We start from the raw sequence: 14,240 nt of genomic DNA on the forward strand, positions 1-14,240 counted from the left end.
GTATTTTCTACAGAAATAACTGTGCACCTTATCTAAACAAGCTCGCTTTATGCATTTTGAAATGGACCTACTAACTTATCTAGGCTATAATATGTCAATAGAACAAATATGCTTTAACTTCAGTAGAGATAAAAGCGTAGAAAACATGCAGTTAGTCAACGCTGTAGAAGAAGCTGTAGACAAGATTTGAACGCAAGCCCAGGTATATACTACAAGAAACGCTTGACACTGTACCACGCAGTCGTTTCTTTGGCCCCACATTATGAACCAGTTTAGTTTTTCTGAACTTGATGTGTCGATTCTCTCCATGAAGCGTTGCTCTGTTCTGTACATTCTGAAACACGATCAATACAATCGTTCTATTTATCACCACAGCTTGTGCCAGAGAGTCTCCACAAAAAAATAAATCTGTTTTTTATCCTTCTGTCAACATATTTACCACACGATACCTTTCCAACATAACCTTATAGAGTAAGCCTAACTGGTGCCAAAATCGATACCACAAACTTCCACTATTCTACACCTAGCCAGCAGCAAACGACCAGATTTATATAGCAGAAAACTACTGCTGCAACACAAAAAACAGTATACCAATCGTAGCTAGGGCAATGTTCCAAAGCGATTCTCGATTAGTTCTGGCTACATTCTAGCTTTCTGTGTCCTTTGCCATGGTCAATGTACGCAGGGGTAGCTAAAAAACCACTCCCCCGATCAACAACACACCAGATTGGAGGCCGCCAACAACAGTATTTGATGTTCTCGCCATTAGCGGACGCAAGAGGAGAATCCTCCGATTTCGTGCCAATAGGCAGAGAAACCGGTTGACCTAGACCTCAGCGCACACACACACAAGGGAGAGAAGGAGACCTCCACACTCCTCAGCAACGCATCCATCATCATTATCTTCGCACCGCAGCGGGCGGCAAAAGATGGTCAAGCACGTGAAGTGACTCTACAACAAACACCACACCACGTCAGACGATTCGTCTCGCGCGCGCCCTGCTCGAACGATTGCATTCCAACCAACCAACGCGGTGCAACAAATCATCGTTCGTCGTGTGATGACAACATCCCATCACCATCCAGCGCAGTTACCTTTTTGCCAGCGCGTTCGAACGATGATGCTGGGATCAAAAGTTCATCAATTTCAAACCTCTCTAGACCTCTCTAGTATCCCGACCCCCCCTCTCCCTGCCGTGTTCGCGTTCAATGGCACACAAACATTATGTAATGAGCTTCTCCTGCAACGAGCGAGTTCTTTTAGCCGTTTCGCAGCATGGCAGCTCCTTACCATCGGAAAGAAGGCAGAAAATATCAATCAATATTAGGTGAAAATAAAACATTCCTGCGAATGCTACTTGCTGTGCCACCAGCCTAGAAAGTTTGCCGCTTCCCGCTCACTGTCACCGAAATGGCGGCGACGTTGTTACATAATGGAATCGAGAAAGAGCGAGAGAGAGACGAAAAGCCGCCAAATGACGACGGAACGGAAGGAGCCAAATCTTTAACCAATTTCCTTTCTCCCCAGTTGCTTTCAGAGTTGTGCTAGAACTGCCACCGGGCCACAATCTAAAATCCTGTGTCTTATAGTCGCTTGTCCACGAGCACACCCACAGCTTTACTCTATCCTACGACGCTTTAGATAGGATGATAAGCAGCGGAAAAACAAGAAAGCAAAAAGAGCGTAAAATATATTGGGAACCTTGAACAACCACAGCCACGGAACTCGCACGGAGAAGGATGAAGCGCGCACGTTGGTAAAACTGTCAACTGTCCCCGTGGGGAGTATTCAAGGATGCAAGGAAATGCTCTCACGCTTTCTACGTTCTGTGTTTTACGGACCCCCTCCTCCTTCGTGGAGGGTGAGATTGTGATGGTTTTTGATGTTCTTTTCGTTCCTTTGGATGGTTTGGCTGTCCAGTACCGAGCTCAGAACGCCATCAGAGGGAATGAAAGTCCCTGGTGGCAATCCGTTCTACTAAATCCTACAAAGAAAGACAAGTTTTAATTGTGTCCTTTTCGTCACAGTGTAAAACCTTGGACGTTGTGCCCCCAACACCACCAAAAACGAGTGCCAACATAAAGAGCACCATTCCTCATCGTAGATACCGTTGCTTGCACACCCTCTTGCCTAGTTTTTACAGGCAATATTCATCCAAATATCACTTTCTAGCCCACATCACTCGAATACATACTCTGGAAGGTTGTTGTTTTTGGGCTGGCTGGCTGGGTTGCTGCTGCTGTGACCGCGTTGGCTGTTGTGCTGCCGTGCCTTGCATTCCGCGTTAGTCTGTGTGTGCGTGTGTTAGCACCCGTTTTGTCCGAACCGTGCCAAAAATGTCTGTCTCCTCTTCGACAGGGCGGCGATGCAGCAGCACAATAGAATTTAGGGGGGGTTATTGCGTTGCAACACACACTCAGACAGTGCTTCTAAAGCCTGAACAAGGTGCCTGCTGCTGCTGTTCACTTCTTTATTGATTCGCAATGGGGGAACGCAATGGCTCCTCCACGGCAAACTGTCAACCGAAAACTTGCACGAAGGTATTGCTTTTTGCCAATTTGGAGCACCCTTTTTATGGCCTACTTGATTTCAGCTCCCCTTTTTTCGGAGAAATTTGGTTTCAGTGTGATTGCGTTTTTTATATCTTTTTCCTTTTCGAATGCAAATGGGAATTTCACGAATTTGGGATTTGGAGAAAACTCTACTATTATTGTCGCACCGAGCAAATGAAAACACACGCGCATACACTACACGCACAAAAACAAACACGACTGTATGTACGCCCCTTCTGCCTTTTTGGGGGATAAAACGCAGCCAGTTTTGTCTAGCACTGCTGCACGGGGGGGAAAGGGTTAATTCCTTTTATTTTCCACCACGTTCCACCACCAACATTTCTGTTGAAAATTCTTCCACACAGATGAGCTTTTCCTTCACACACACACAAACAGGCACCCACACACGACTCGAGCAGACGGAATAACAATTTTCACTGCACGCGAAAGAGCTCTCCCACTGTGGTTGCTTCGATTGTGGACACAAAGCTACAGTCGGAGATCATGCAGCAGAACAACAGGATGGCACGCTGTGATTGTCGCTTTTCTCCACCGGACAGAAAGGGGGTCGATAGAAGTAAGCGGTCGTCGTCGTCGACGTCGCAGAGCAAAGAGTCACCGTTGCTGCAACGAACCACCACCGCCACTACAGAACAGCACCACCATTTTTGTTCACCGAAAAAATAAGAAACCAAAAACGACGACCAGCGACGACTTCATGCGCGTTCGATGGTAAACCACGAACTGCGGCCACCAGCACGAAGGCCACCCATCGGAAGCTGACCGATCGAGAAGTGCTCGGAGCGGAGCGAGCGCGCGAGCATAACATCTCTTCTCTATCCCGACACTTCTCCCTTGCCTTAGAACCTTCCGTTGGAGAGCGAGAGGACACAAAATAAACTAACCTGATGGGTCAAAGGGGGAAGAGTGGGGGTGCATGTTTACGTTCCGGGACGGGGGCTAATGGCCATGGTGGTGGTGGTGATAATCCCCCAAAAGAAGAGACTCGCTTGCTCGGTTCAACTGCGATGTACACTCTTCGGTTCAGGCGCTCTGCCGAGAGCTTCGTGCATTTGGAGTGCATGGCTTTGAGGTGGGGGAGCCCCCACACGCTCATTCATTCACCCCGAAAGTGCAATGCAATGTGGTTCGTTCTCTTGGAGCAGCGAGCAGCGTGCAGAGAGAGAGATAGAGAGGGCATCGAGAGTGAGTGTTGCTGTTCGAGTCTCTCTTCCGCTCGGGTACGTCAACAGTGACAGATAAACTTATCGTTTAGTGTGTGCTTCAAACGATAAGTGCGACAACAGGCAAGCCGAACAGTAGCAACGGAATGTTTTGCAGCTTTTTTTAGGTTTTATGTTTAATCTAAGTTTTAAAAATATTTTCGCATATTCTAGCATAACATGACGTTTCTGGCGAGTCTGTTTGCTTGGGTCTAAACATTGTTTGTGGAATATTTCGCAAAGTTTCGCATTCTAATGTATTTAAGTTTCAAAGATATTCACCACAAAAGGCAAATAAGTAATTAGTAGTACCCATAAGACCGTAAAGTTAATTACTACAAACACTAGCAATTGATAAAACAACATTCCCACGTGACAAACCTCTATAATATGCGTGTAACATATTATTACACAGCCGCTTGCATAAAACATGACCTCGCACAATCACGTGTTGCAAATCAAGCTTCTTCCTGCGTGCACCCATCAACGGTTTGAAATTGAAAAATGTTATTAATTTCTTCACGTTTCAAACCAGTGCGAACAACGGCCAACGAGAGACATGATTCACACATTTTACACGCACTGCTAATGCTCAGTAAATACTGCGGAAGGTAACAGGAACAGAACAACGGACGGAGCATACCTGATCATTCCAGAATTCGTTCTTCGCTTATCTATGCTAAAATGTTATCTACGCGCGTCTTATCTTCAAAAGCTTTACAATTAACATATCTCTCACTGTATCTTTGTCATCGTCATCGTTTGCTTCTAAATGTATGCAGCATATTCTCCTCATTAGATATAAATTACCTGAAAAAGATAAAACAAAAGAAAAAAAAGAGATTATTAGCAACGTTAATCGTTTTCTGCAAGGGGTAAGAGGTTAAGATCACGCCAGTTAGAGCATTATGTCATCCGGAACTGTACCCTTGTGTGCAGCAACTCATCTTCAAATCAGGTTTACCTTAATAGCAGTAAATTTGCCTGCTAATTGCACACCCACCTCAACCAACCGGCGCTTCGGCCGGTTACTCACGCCCTTTAAAGCGCACAATTTATGCAAATAAAAGAGTACACCACGACGATACGGTTGTTGCTGGCTCATCAAGCCCTGTAGCCTGTGTAAACGTATATGTACCTCCATTATCATCGGCACCACCCACGCATAATCGTCGGGTTCTGCTACAAATCTCAGCACAAAGCAACGATACTGCATGATCTCATCGTATTTAATTGTCGCAAATAACGCGTCCCGAGAGCACCGAGTGCTCGAAATGATTAATTCCTCCGCTTGTTGGTCGGAAAGAATTAGAGATTAGAGCCGTCAAGTGTAGGCAGTGGGAATTTGGCCCGGAAAAGCAGAAAGATAAGACCTGCCGCTCCTTCTCTCGTGCTCTACCGAGAGCTAAAGTGGATAGAAGAGTGTTATTTGAGTGTTTGAAATTGTTTAAAGTAAAAAGACATGTTTTTTGAAGGGGAAAATAAATTGCCATCAACCCGGCGCGAGGGGACACAAGACACGGAAATAAATAAAACGGCTGTGTGTACATCCGAACGGCTTTCCGAAGACCTCGAAGACCCACACGTAAATGCATTGTGTGTCCTTCTCTCTCCCCACTTAACAGGGCACATTTTCACGCCAACACACGCGTGCAGCTGTATCGTCTTCTCGCAGACGTCCATGCATGGGGATCGCGTGCGTACACAATGCGACGCAACAATGTGCACAAAACCACGAGACCAACAACGAAACTCAACGCAAACCCAACACAGCAAATAAAGCCCTACAATCATTCGGCCACACCAGTACACACACACACACTGGTGGCGAACCGAACTACCATTGACGTCAGCGACCAACAGGCCGGTGGCACGCGGGAAACCACGATGCCCGGCCTGCCTGCCACCCGTCCCGGCGTGTCACTGCCACAAGAAGGTGACAATAAATTAGCTGAACTCGCCCAACACTCGGCCACCAGAAGCTCGGCTGGAGCAATAAAGTGATCAACCCGGCTGCCGACTCGGAACGAACGCACGAACGAGTCGCCACTTCATAAGCGAAGATGCAAAATTGTGTGCCATCTTTCGATTTTGCTCTTCTTCCTTTTGTTATTATTACGCTGTCCAGCAAGCATAAATGAACGAGACTGTATTGCGGGACACACGGGGCAGGAAATTAATCGCAAGATGTCCTCCTTTTCTCCGTCCGTTTGACTTTAAATTGAACAATCTGAATTAGAGTTGTTAAGATGAGCCACAAAAAAGGGGTAAGGGTTAATTGAGAGTAACTATTTTATTTTCATGTTGCAATCAAGCTGAAACAACCCTTATACGCTATTAAATCGTTTCACTTTTGAGCATTCAGAAATCACTTTTACTCTAACCCCTACGACGCTCACTCTGTACGTGACATCTCTAGCGATAGCGCAAGATCACGTCTCCGGCTACTGGCGAGACAGGGCAGCAGCAGAAAAATTGCAATTGCACCCGATGCACGGACACGCAAACAACCAAAGTGCACCCATGCAAATTCAATCAGCGGGCAACAATTGCATTCGCGTTGCACAAGAGCAGGTTGGGAGAGCACTGGGAGTGGCAGAAGGAAACTTCTGTCTGCGGTTCAGCCCAAACACATAGGAAATTTCGCCAATCTCCGTCTCGTCGTGTCAACTATATACAAGGACGGCTGAGGAAAAAGCCCCGAAGGGTGAATAATAGTTACGAAATGAAAACGGGAAGGAAAATGATTCCAACTAGCAAACAAGCACATGTGTTGATCAATTTCAATTCATCTCAATCAATAGCGGCAGCCCCGGCAGCGGCAGTTGTCGCAGAATGCTCTCCTCGCTATAAATAACACCCGCAAGGCAAATGGTTTAATAAATAAAAGTCACTTTAAAATGGTAAACCCCGTTCCTTCGTACGGCTAAAGGCACTAACAGGCAGATGGTTTCGCAGCAGGAGAGAGCTTGGACGCGCTCTTTGACACACTTTGTGGGTGCAAATTTTCACACTTTTCATTGGCCGAAAAAATGTGCAAAAGTCTCAACGGATTGGCATCGTTTAGCAGTTACAGTGTAGCAGCAGTGCGGTAGGATTATGAAAAGCATGCAAAATTTAGCACCGTACAAAGCTTCCCAGGTGTATGAAGGTATCTAACATCTGGCACGGAGAAGTGTGGTTTTGTGTGTTCGATATGAAATAAAATCAGCAATTCTATCATCTAGAAATATTAAATTAATACATGTTTGAAATACAATTCACAGTAAATCCTTCTCCTGGAGCATGCCTAAAATACGCCGAAAGTAACTTTCAACTCTCAAAAGGTACATCAATTATGCTGTTCATCTCTAGCTCACACTCACAGCGCCTGACTGAGCTCATCAGCCCAACTTTGTAACCGTAATCAACTCAATTAATTAGTAACATTCGCTTTGAAGCCAACGCGACTCTCCACCGAAGCTACTTCCAAAGAAGCTTTAATGCGATTAACATAGTAAAAGTGAATTAATATAGAAATCCTTTCCTATCGCACCGGTACTATGCAACAAAAAAAAAAACAATAAACGAGATAAAACAACCCAAGAGCTGATTAATTAAAGCGATGACAAAATCAATAATTGGTCAATTTTGTGTGCAGCAACGATACAGAGCGTACAAACATGACTAATCGATCGTAGGACACGTTCAATCGTTACACAAAACCGGACCACACAAAAAGGGGTATCTAAACATGATAAATCCAACCATTCGGCCCTTATCGCCGTACTACACACGGACGACGATGGTGGTATCGTCTGCCTCAGAGGGATGAATTATTACATAGAATAATAGCATCGTGACACGGCCAAAAGTTGTACCTCGACCAGTGCTGGGGCGCCTATTCTCATCCCTCACACCGCTGACCACACTGATAACGATATCGAGAGAAGCTGATAATTGAAATTGCAAGCCATCAAACACACACACACACGACGCGTTTGCAACCATTTCGCAACATAACCGTGATAGTGAGCGAACGCGATTGGACGGACGGACGGTGTTAATCAGAAGCACATGGTAGGTTCGCTGCCCAGGGCTTGTGCAAATCTCATCCCAACATCTCGATCGGGGGAGGGGGAATGTGGAACAAAATAATAGAAAAAAACAGCAAAACCCCCCACCGTCCTCGCAAATAGGTCATGGCATGTAGAGCTATGTTGTTAAAAATCCATTTGTTTGCTTCCGGTTCAGCTTTCCGCTGGGGCTCAATCAAGGGGGTCGACACAGCGAGCCCGGGGTCCGATTGATGTGCAGAGATTGGATATGCCAATCGATTTCACAGGATGTTTGTCCGGTTTTGGCACCACTTACTGCGAGCGAAATGAGCAAATAGAGCAGGCAAGGATGTGTGTGGGTAAAGTGGGGGGGGGGGGGGGGGGGGGGTAAAAAAACAGTCTGACCTTTTAAGCATTTTTTCCCGGCTGGGGTTCCCGGCTGGGACACGTGTGATGAGGTAGGGAATGATAGTTGGGTCCGATATGGAACCATCAGATGCAGATCATTAACATGCAAATTAATTGCAGTAATGCATTTCTGAGAAGCCTTCAAACGCAGTCGCATACGGGCAGCTGGGTTTAATTAAAAATGTAACTATAATTGGAGCGTTCATCTTTTGCAGTCCTGTTTGGCTGTGTCGAAAAAGAGTTTTTCCAATTATTCAGCGTCTGCTTAGTGTAATTAAAAAGAATTCCTAAGGCCTCACTAATGAGTTGCAACATAAACTGATCAGTAACATATTAAAGCAGAGGAAAACATTTTGTCATTTGCTTTAAAATGCCTAAAAATAATCTCGCTGGATGTATTAGACAAATATGACTCCCGAGGGCACCTCACGAAGGAAAGAAAATGAAAACCTACCAACGAAACCAAAAAAATAGGTCACATTTGGTCGCAAAGACTGTTTCCCAAGATAAGACTAAAACAAAATCCAAGCATTCGAGCAACCGCGGTGTACGTTGGTCTGCTAAATTTACGTAAGCTTCGAGAACGGGTGGTGTCCGTTGCCGTACGTAATGTCCATCTGCAAAAGCATTCCCTTTCGTACGTTTGTTTGTTTGTTTGTTTGATGGCATGAGAGCTGCTGCTCTGCTGGCGGGCACAAACACAACCAGAAGCAACAGTGCCGAATGCTATTTCCAGAGACCAACGCGCCCAGAAGATTCGTACAATCCTCCTTGCTGATGACGTGTGTCGGACAGATGTGTGGCGAGAGATGCGTTCAATGGATTCGAAGTCGTTTTCTGCGGCGATCTTTTTCTTTGCATAACGGTCCAACGACATTCACATTGTCAGAAGGCACATGGCTTAAAATGAAAATAAACATTAAAAATCACCGCATTGCGAGTGGAGAGAGAAAAGGAACTGAAAAAGGCAACTGTCAGCATGCTTACGGTTGAAACAATAAACGAACAAAAATGCTCTCCATTTGCGATTCCAAACGCACTGACACTGACCTACACGACAACTGAGCTCGGCGACACCATCACCAGCTTACAAGCCCGGGAAACCGGATTCCTCCCGGCCGACCAAAAATGCCTTGCGCACACATCAGACTCGCTCTCATTTTACGAGCGTGAAAGGAGATAACGAGTAATGCAGGCTGCTGTTAATGTGATCCATCTAAATAGGTAATTCAGCTAGCTACCCATCAATTTTGAACTTCAAAACAAACGCTCAACCCACATCAGACACGCTTCAAACCGCACTGGCTCTGATATAGCAAAGGGTTACGCATCTAGCGCAACACCACCTTTAGAAAAACTTGCTCCAAGCAAAACCTGGACAGGGTCACGTAAACACGCAGCCCTGACGGGTGGTTGGGGTAAGGAGGCGATAATCCACTATCATTACGTACCTCCGGTGTTGCCCATGACAGTTCAAGCCCGCAACTAACTATCACGGTCAAGTTCATGTACGTCCGTTACCACCCTGTCTGTCCTCTTTCGTGCGATCTTCTCGAGGGCAACCCAACAGGCCCAACGTATCGAATGCTTCGGACCTGATCAGCTGAGCATACTACAGCTTCTGTAATCGGGGCGACATGAGGCTGTGGTTGGAAGGTGGTGGCCAGTAGAAAGTACCATATCACAAGACGCAACTGACGCATGTGTGTGTGTGTTTCAGTGTTGTTGTTGTTGTTTTTTTTTCGTTTGCTTCATTCTCTTTTCACGTCTATTTCGTTGTTCCTCTTGGATTATCATGGACCTGCGGTGGTTCGTTGTTTTATTGTTTTTTCTTTGTTTTTTTTTATTTGGAAAGCAATCATCCATCTACCGGTACTGCTGAACCGTGATCTTTTAACGCACTAGAAGCAGCTTTTGAAGAGAGCGAAAACGAAGAGGATCCGTCGTAAAAACCGGTTCCAAAAAGCATACCACCAATCCTCCCTCCCTGGGTGGTAACTGTCCCTCTGTTCGTTGTCCGAAACGGACGCAACGGATCGAATCGTGTCGAAGATCATCATCATCATCATCAGTAACAACGGCAGCAGCAGCAGCATGATCGCGCATGATGCATCAATTAATGGTCGCTGTTCCGCCGTGCTAGCGTTACAATTGTACTTTAATTACTACTGACGCGTATTGCAACAAAACTTGACGTCGATCGAGCCGTGCGGAACACGGGAATAGTTCCGATTCTAAAAACTCCAAATGCAAAACGTAGAAAATAGGTTTTGCATCCGTCTTGCTTCGGCCATTTCTTCTCTGCTGCTGTACGCTCGCTTGCTAAGTGGACAGTTTCTCTTTCTTTTCAAGGTGAGCCGCGCGACCGACGGTGCTGTACAGTGTTTGTTTCGCCCTTGCTTGGGGGTTTCGATTGTCCAGCTCCAGCTCGCGTCATCGCGGCAACAGATTGTGGTCGGTTTTGCTTTTTTGCGTTTTTTTGCGTCGATTCATGCAAATTGCATTAGTACGCTTACGTACCCACAAACTGTCTTGGGCAGTGGTGTGTCTCACGTACTCCTGCCCCCCAAACGGCAGCTTGGCAGACACCGATTACAGCCGAAGGAAGGAGGGTGGTAGCTAAAATCCCCCCCAAGAGGGTTCACACTCCGCCACGCTCCACCACAGCCCTGCATTAATTCGATTGTTCCGTCCGGTAAGCCGGGTCGATCGATGCAGCCGAAAACACACACACAAACATGTTGCTTATGGAAAATCGGAACTCTCTATTCTCTTTTCCACCCCCGGTTTGTTTTTTTTTGTCAACCCTTAAAAAAAGCTAAAACAAAAACACGTTTAGTGACACAATCGGTTCACAATCGGCTTACCGTTATCACGCCGTCCTTGATGATGGCCGTCTTGCGGCTCCGCAGCACCATGATCGGTTTCCTTAGCGATTTTTTCGTCATGTTCGCTTGGTAGACCCCGCCGTACCGCCGATGCTGCTCCTCCTCGTCGTCCTCTTCCTCTTCCTCCGCCTCGTCCTCCACGAGCAGCCGTATCCTGTCGCGCCCAATCGTGTCCGCTCCGAAATGTCACAACAACGCAAATATTCGATTCCGCTGTGCGGGGGAAGGCCACCCGTACTGCTGCTGCTGCTTCTCGGCCTACTGTTTATGATATGGAACCGCGAACGGAGGATGACGAAGGTCCCCCACCAACTGTGTCACTCGTGCACCTGTGCAATCAAACACACACACTCACACTCGTACCGCGCGTTTCCTGCCGCGTGTTTCGTGTGAATTAATATCGACGCGGCCGTGTGTTTCCGCAGCCTGCTCAGCCACACTACTGTCTTCTTCTCGTCTCCCTGGAAACCCGGAAATGATTTTAAGCGCTTCCCTGAAGCTCTCCCGACTCGGACCGGATGTGTTCTTCCCTGCCGGATGCGATGTGCGCACTGTGTTTATTGGATCCGGCCAGTTCGCAGCGAATTTTCGACATCACCTCAATACCGCTGGCCCGGAACGTACATAGAATGGATCATCCATGGGGTTTTTTTGTGTTCCACTACACGTATCGTGGCATTTTCCCGAGCGCACAGCACACCAGCACACACACACACGCTCACAGAGCAACTATTGTTGAGGATTTCACCACTTTAATGACCGCCCGGACAATCGCGGATATAAAACGAGCCAATCCGTCATAAATCACTCATCGCACAGTACACACAGGCATTCCGAAACGAAATTCGCGCAATGGATGCCGTGCTGCACGGCGAGAGAACTTCTAGAAAACCGTGTCACCAATGGAGAACGCAACAGTGGCAGTGTGCCCACACACTACCACTCACACACATTCACTCACACACACACGGCACACACTGATTGCTGTTGTTCTTTCGTGGCTGATATTAATTTCATCCAAGTTGGGTTATTTTGTGCCCGTGTTGGGTGTATTGTTTCACTCGCGGGACACTCTTCCCCTGCAAATATCTCAACCAACCGTGCGTGCGTGCACTGGCTTGTATGTGTGGGTCTCTCTGTTCCTTGGCTAGAGCAAGCCTAACAGGGCACAAGAACCACCAAACAACACAATCGAATCCCGTTTACCTTCAGCGCGTGCAAATACCTTCGTACTTTTTTGTAGCCAGCCGTCGCCGCCGTCACCGCCACAGCCACACGTATTTTTCTCACTTCTCGGCTGGATATTTTACATGGCCCGTGCAGATGATGCACACACTTCGAGTAGCGCGCCTGGGTTTTTTTGGGGGGAGGTCGTGCCGTCTCACTTACGCTAGTGGGTGAAGGCTTTTGGCGAGAGTGCAAAGGAATTATGATCCAAAGCGCTTGACGGCTCGGTTGGACAGTGGGAGCTTGATGTGGACATTCTACTGATTGATGAAGCAAGCACAGTGGTAATTATTTTCTTCAAAATTGCAGCGATCGATGAAATGTAAATGAAACTTTTCACAGCGCCATCGTCGAAGAAATTTGTTCCTAAATTAGTTTATTTTTTAAGTGTTTAGAGACGTTTTTGTTCATTTTTCTGCTGTTTTGAACTTATATTAGCTTGTACTTTTTACAGGTATAGCTAATTCCATGTTCTAATTTTCTGTTCCAAATGTTCACTGAAGAAAATCTCAGCTCTACACGATTTCAAGAAGAATCACTTCTTTCCAAGACTTGCCCCAAGATCGGCTTTGGATCAATACGATTGCCGGGAAAAGTACAACATCCGTACAACATACAAGACCGGGATAATACTGCTAGTCTTATACTGCTCCTGGATTATTATCATATGAACGAGTCAAGACCACGACAGCCTCAGCCTCAGTGCCTTAATCAGATGACCACAACAGGTCCAGAACCGCTGAATCAAGATTGCTTACAGAATTATCTTCCGATGATGTCCAGGTGAGTAAAGTTACATCGATATCAATAGCCAATTACCGCCATTCATCTTCACCAGCGTTTATTTCGTTTTAGCAACAGTTTCAACGCCGTCTTAATCTCCTCTTCCGTCATGTTTTCGAAATCCTCCGCCCGGAAGGGAAAGAACCGATGGTCGTTCCCGTTAAGCATACCATTCCCACTGGCATCGGGTGTACTGGCACCTGCACTCGGCTGCACTCCATCATCACCGTCATCGTCATCATCATCCTCATCGTCCCGTATCCGGTGCCGATTGAGATACTTCCACAGGAACGTTCCGAGCACGAGCGTATTCGCTACGGCAACCGATTTTAATCCCATCAGAATCTTCAACGGTAAAATGAACGCCTGCAGCAGCAGCACGGGAAGCGTCAGTATGGCCAACCCGGCGATCAGATACTTGAGCAGGTGAATGATCGATGAGCCGATGCCGGTCCAGCTGTGGTCGGATATGCTGATGGACTGCACCGACGGTGGTGGTTCCGGTTTGCACTGCTTCGCCGCAGGTCCTGCTGCTTGTGGGGGATGAACGATTTCACCATAACCGGGGAACAGACTGCATCAAAGGAGGCTCATTAGACGGAAAAAACGCATCACACACCTCGTACTTACTCATCGTTTGTCGGATCGTCGTACGTGTAGTATCGCACGTTTCGTTTGTTGCGTGAATCCTCCCCAACGGATTCGAGACTGTTGGCAGGATCGATGATACTGTTTCCACGAATGGCATCATACACGGAAGACAACACTAAACGCTTATCAATTGCCACTGAAGAAGAGTGCGCTAAAATGCATCGGAAACACAGAATCGCTAAAACCGATCGCAAAAGAAGGTGCGCCATGGCTAGAACCTGTGCGATGAGTACCGATCGGAACTAGATCTCAATCAAGAATGAAGCTGACGAAAAGGTTTGATGGTGCTTTTATAATTTCTCGACCCTTTACACCGCATACAGGGTTTCCCACGATTTATTGGTTGGTTCCCTCGATTTATTGGTGCGTTCCCACGATTTTTTGGTCATTTCCCATAATTTTTTGGTAGCAACCCACGATTTATTGGTCGGTTCCCAAATATTATTGGTCGGTTCCCAAATATTATTAGT

At 46.6% G+C, this 14,240-nt stretch overlaps 1 protein-coding gene across 10 annotated transcripts in view; it reads right to left on the reverse strand.

The window, feature by feature from the left end:
- Window positions 1–12,521, reverse strand: part of LOC120953176 (hippocampus abundant transcript 1 protein) — a 32,656-nt gene extending 20,135 nt beyond the window's left edge. For 7 of the 10 annotated variants that reach the window (XR_007451930.1, XR_005751358.2, XR_007451929.1 and 4 more), the window contains exon 1: window positions 2,196–2,284. Coding sequence is in view for 3 of the 10 variants with exons in the window: in XM_040372907.2 (XP_040228841.2) it covers window positions 2,196–2,279 (84 nt within the window). In the remaining 7 variants the exon portion in view is untranslated. Of the gene's footprint in view, window positions 1–2,195; window positions 3,315–11,088 lie in introns of those variants that run through there. The other 3 variants (XM_040372905.2, XM_040372904.2, XM_040372907.2) reach the window with 3 other exon arrangements.
- Window positions 12,522–14,240: the final 1,719 nt, after the last annotated feature.

This window comes from Anopheles coluzzii, chromosome 2 (genome assembly GCF_943734685.1).
Source record: "Anopheles coluzzii chromosome 2, AcolN3, whole genome shotgun sequence".
NCBI classification, from domain to species: domain Eukaryota; kingdom Metazoa; phylum Arthropoda; class Insecta; order Diptera; family Culicidae; genus Anopheles; species Anopheles coluzzii.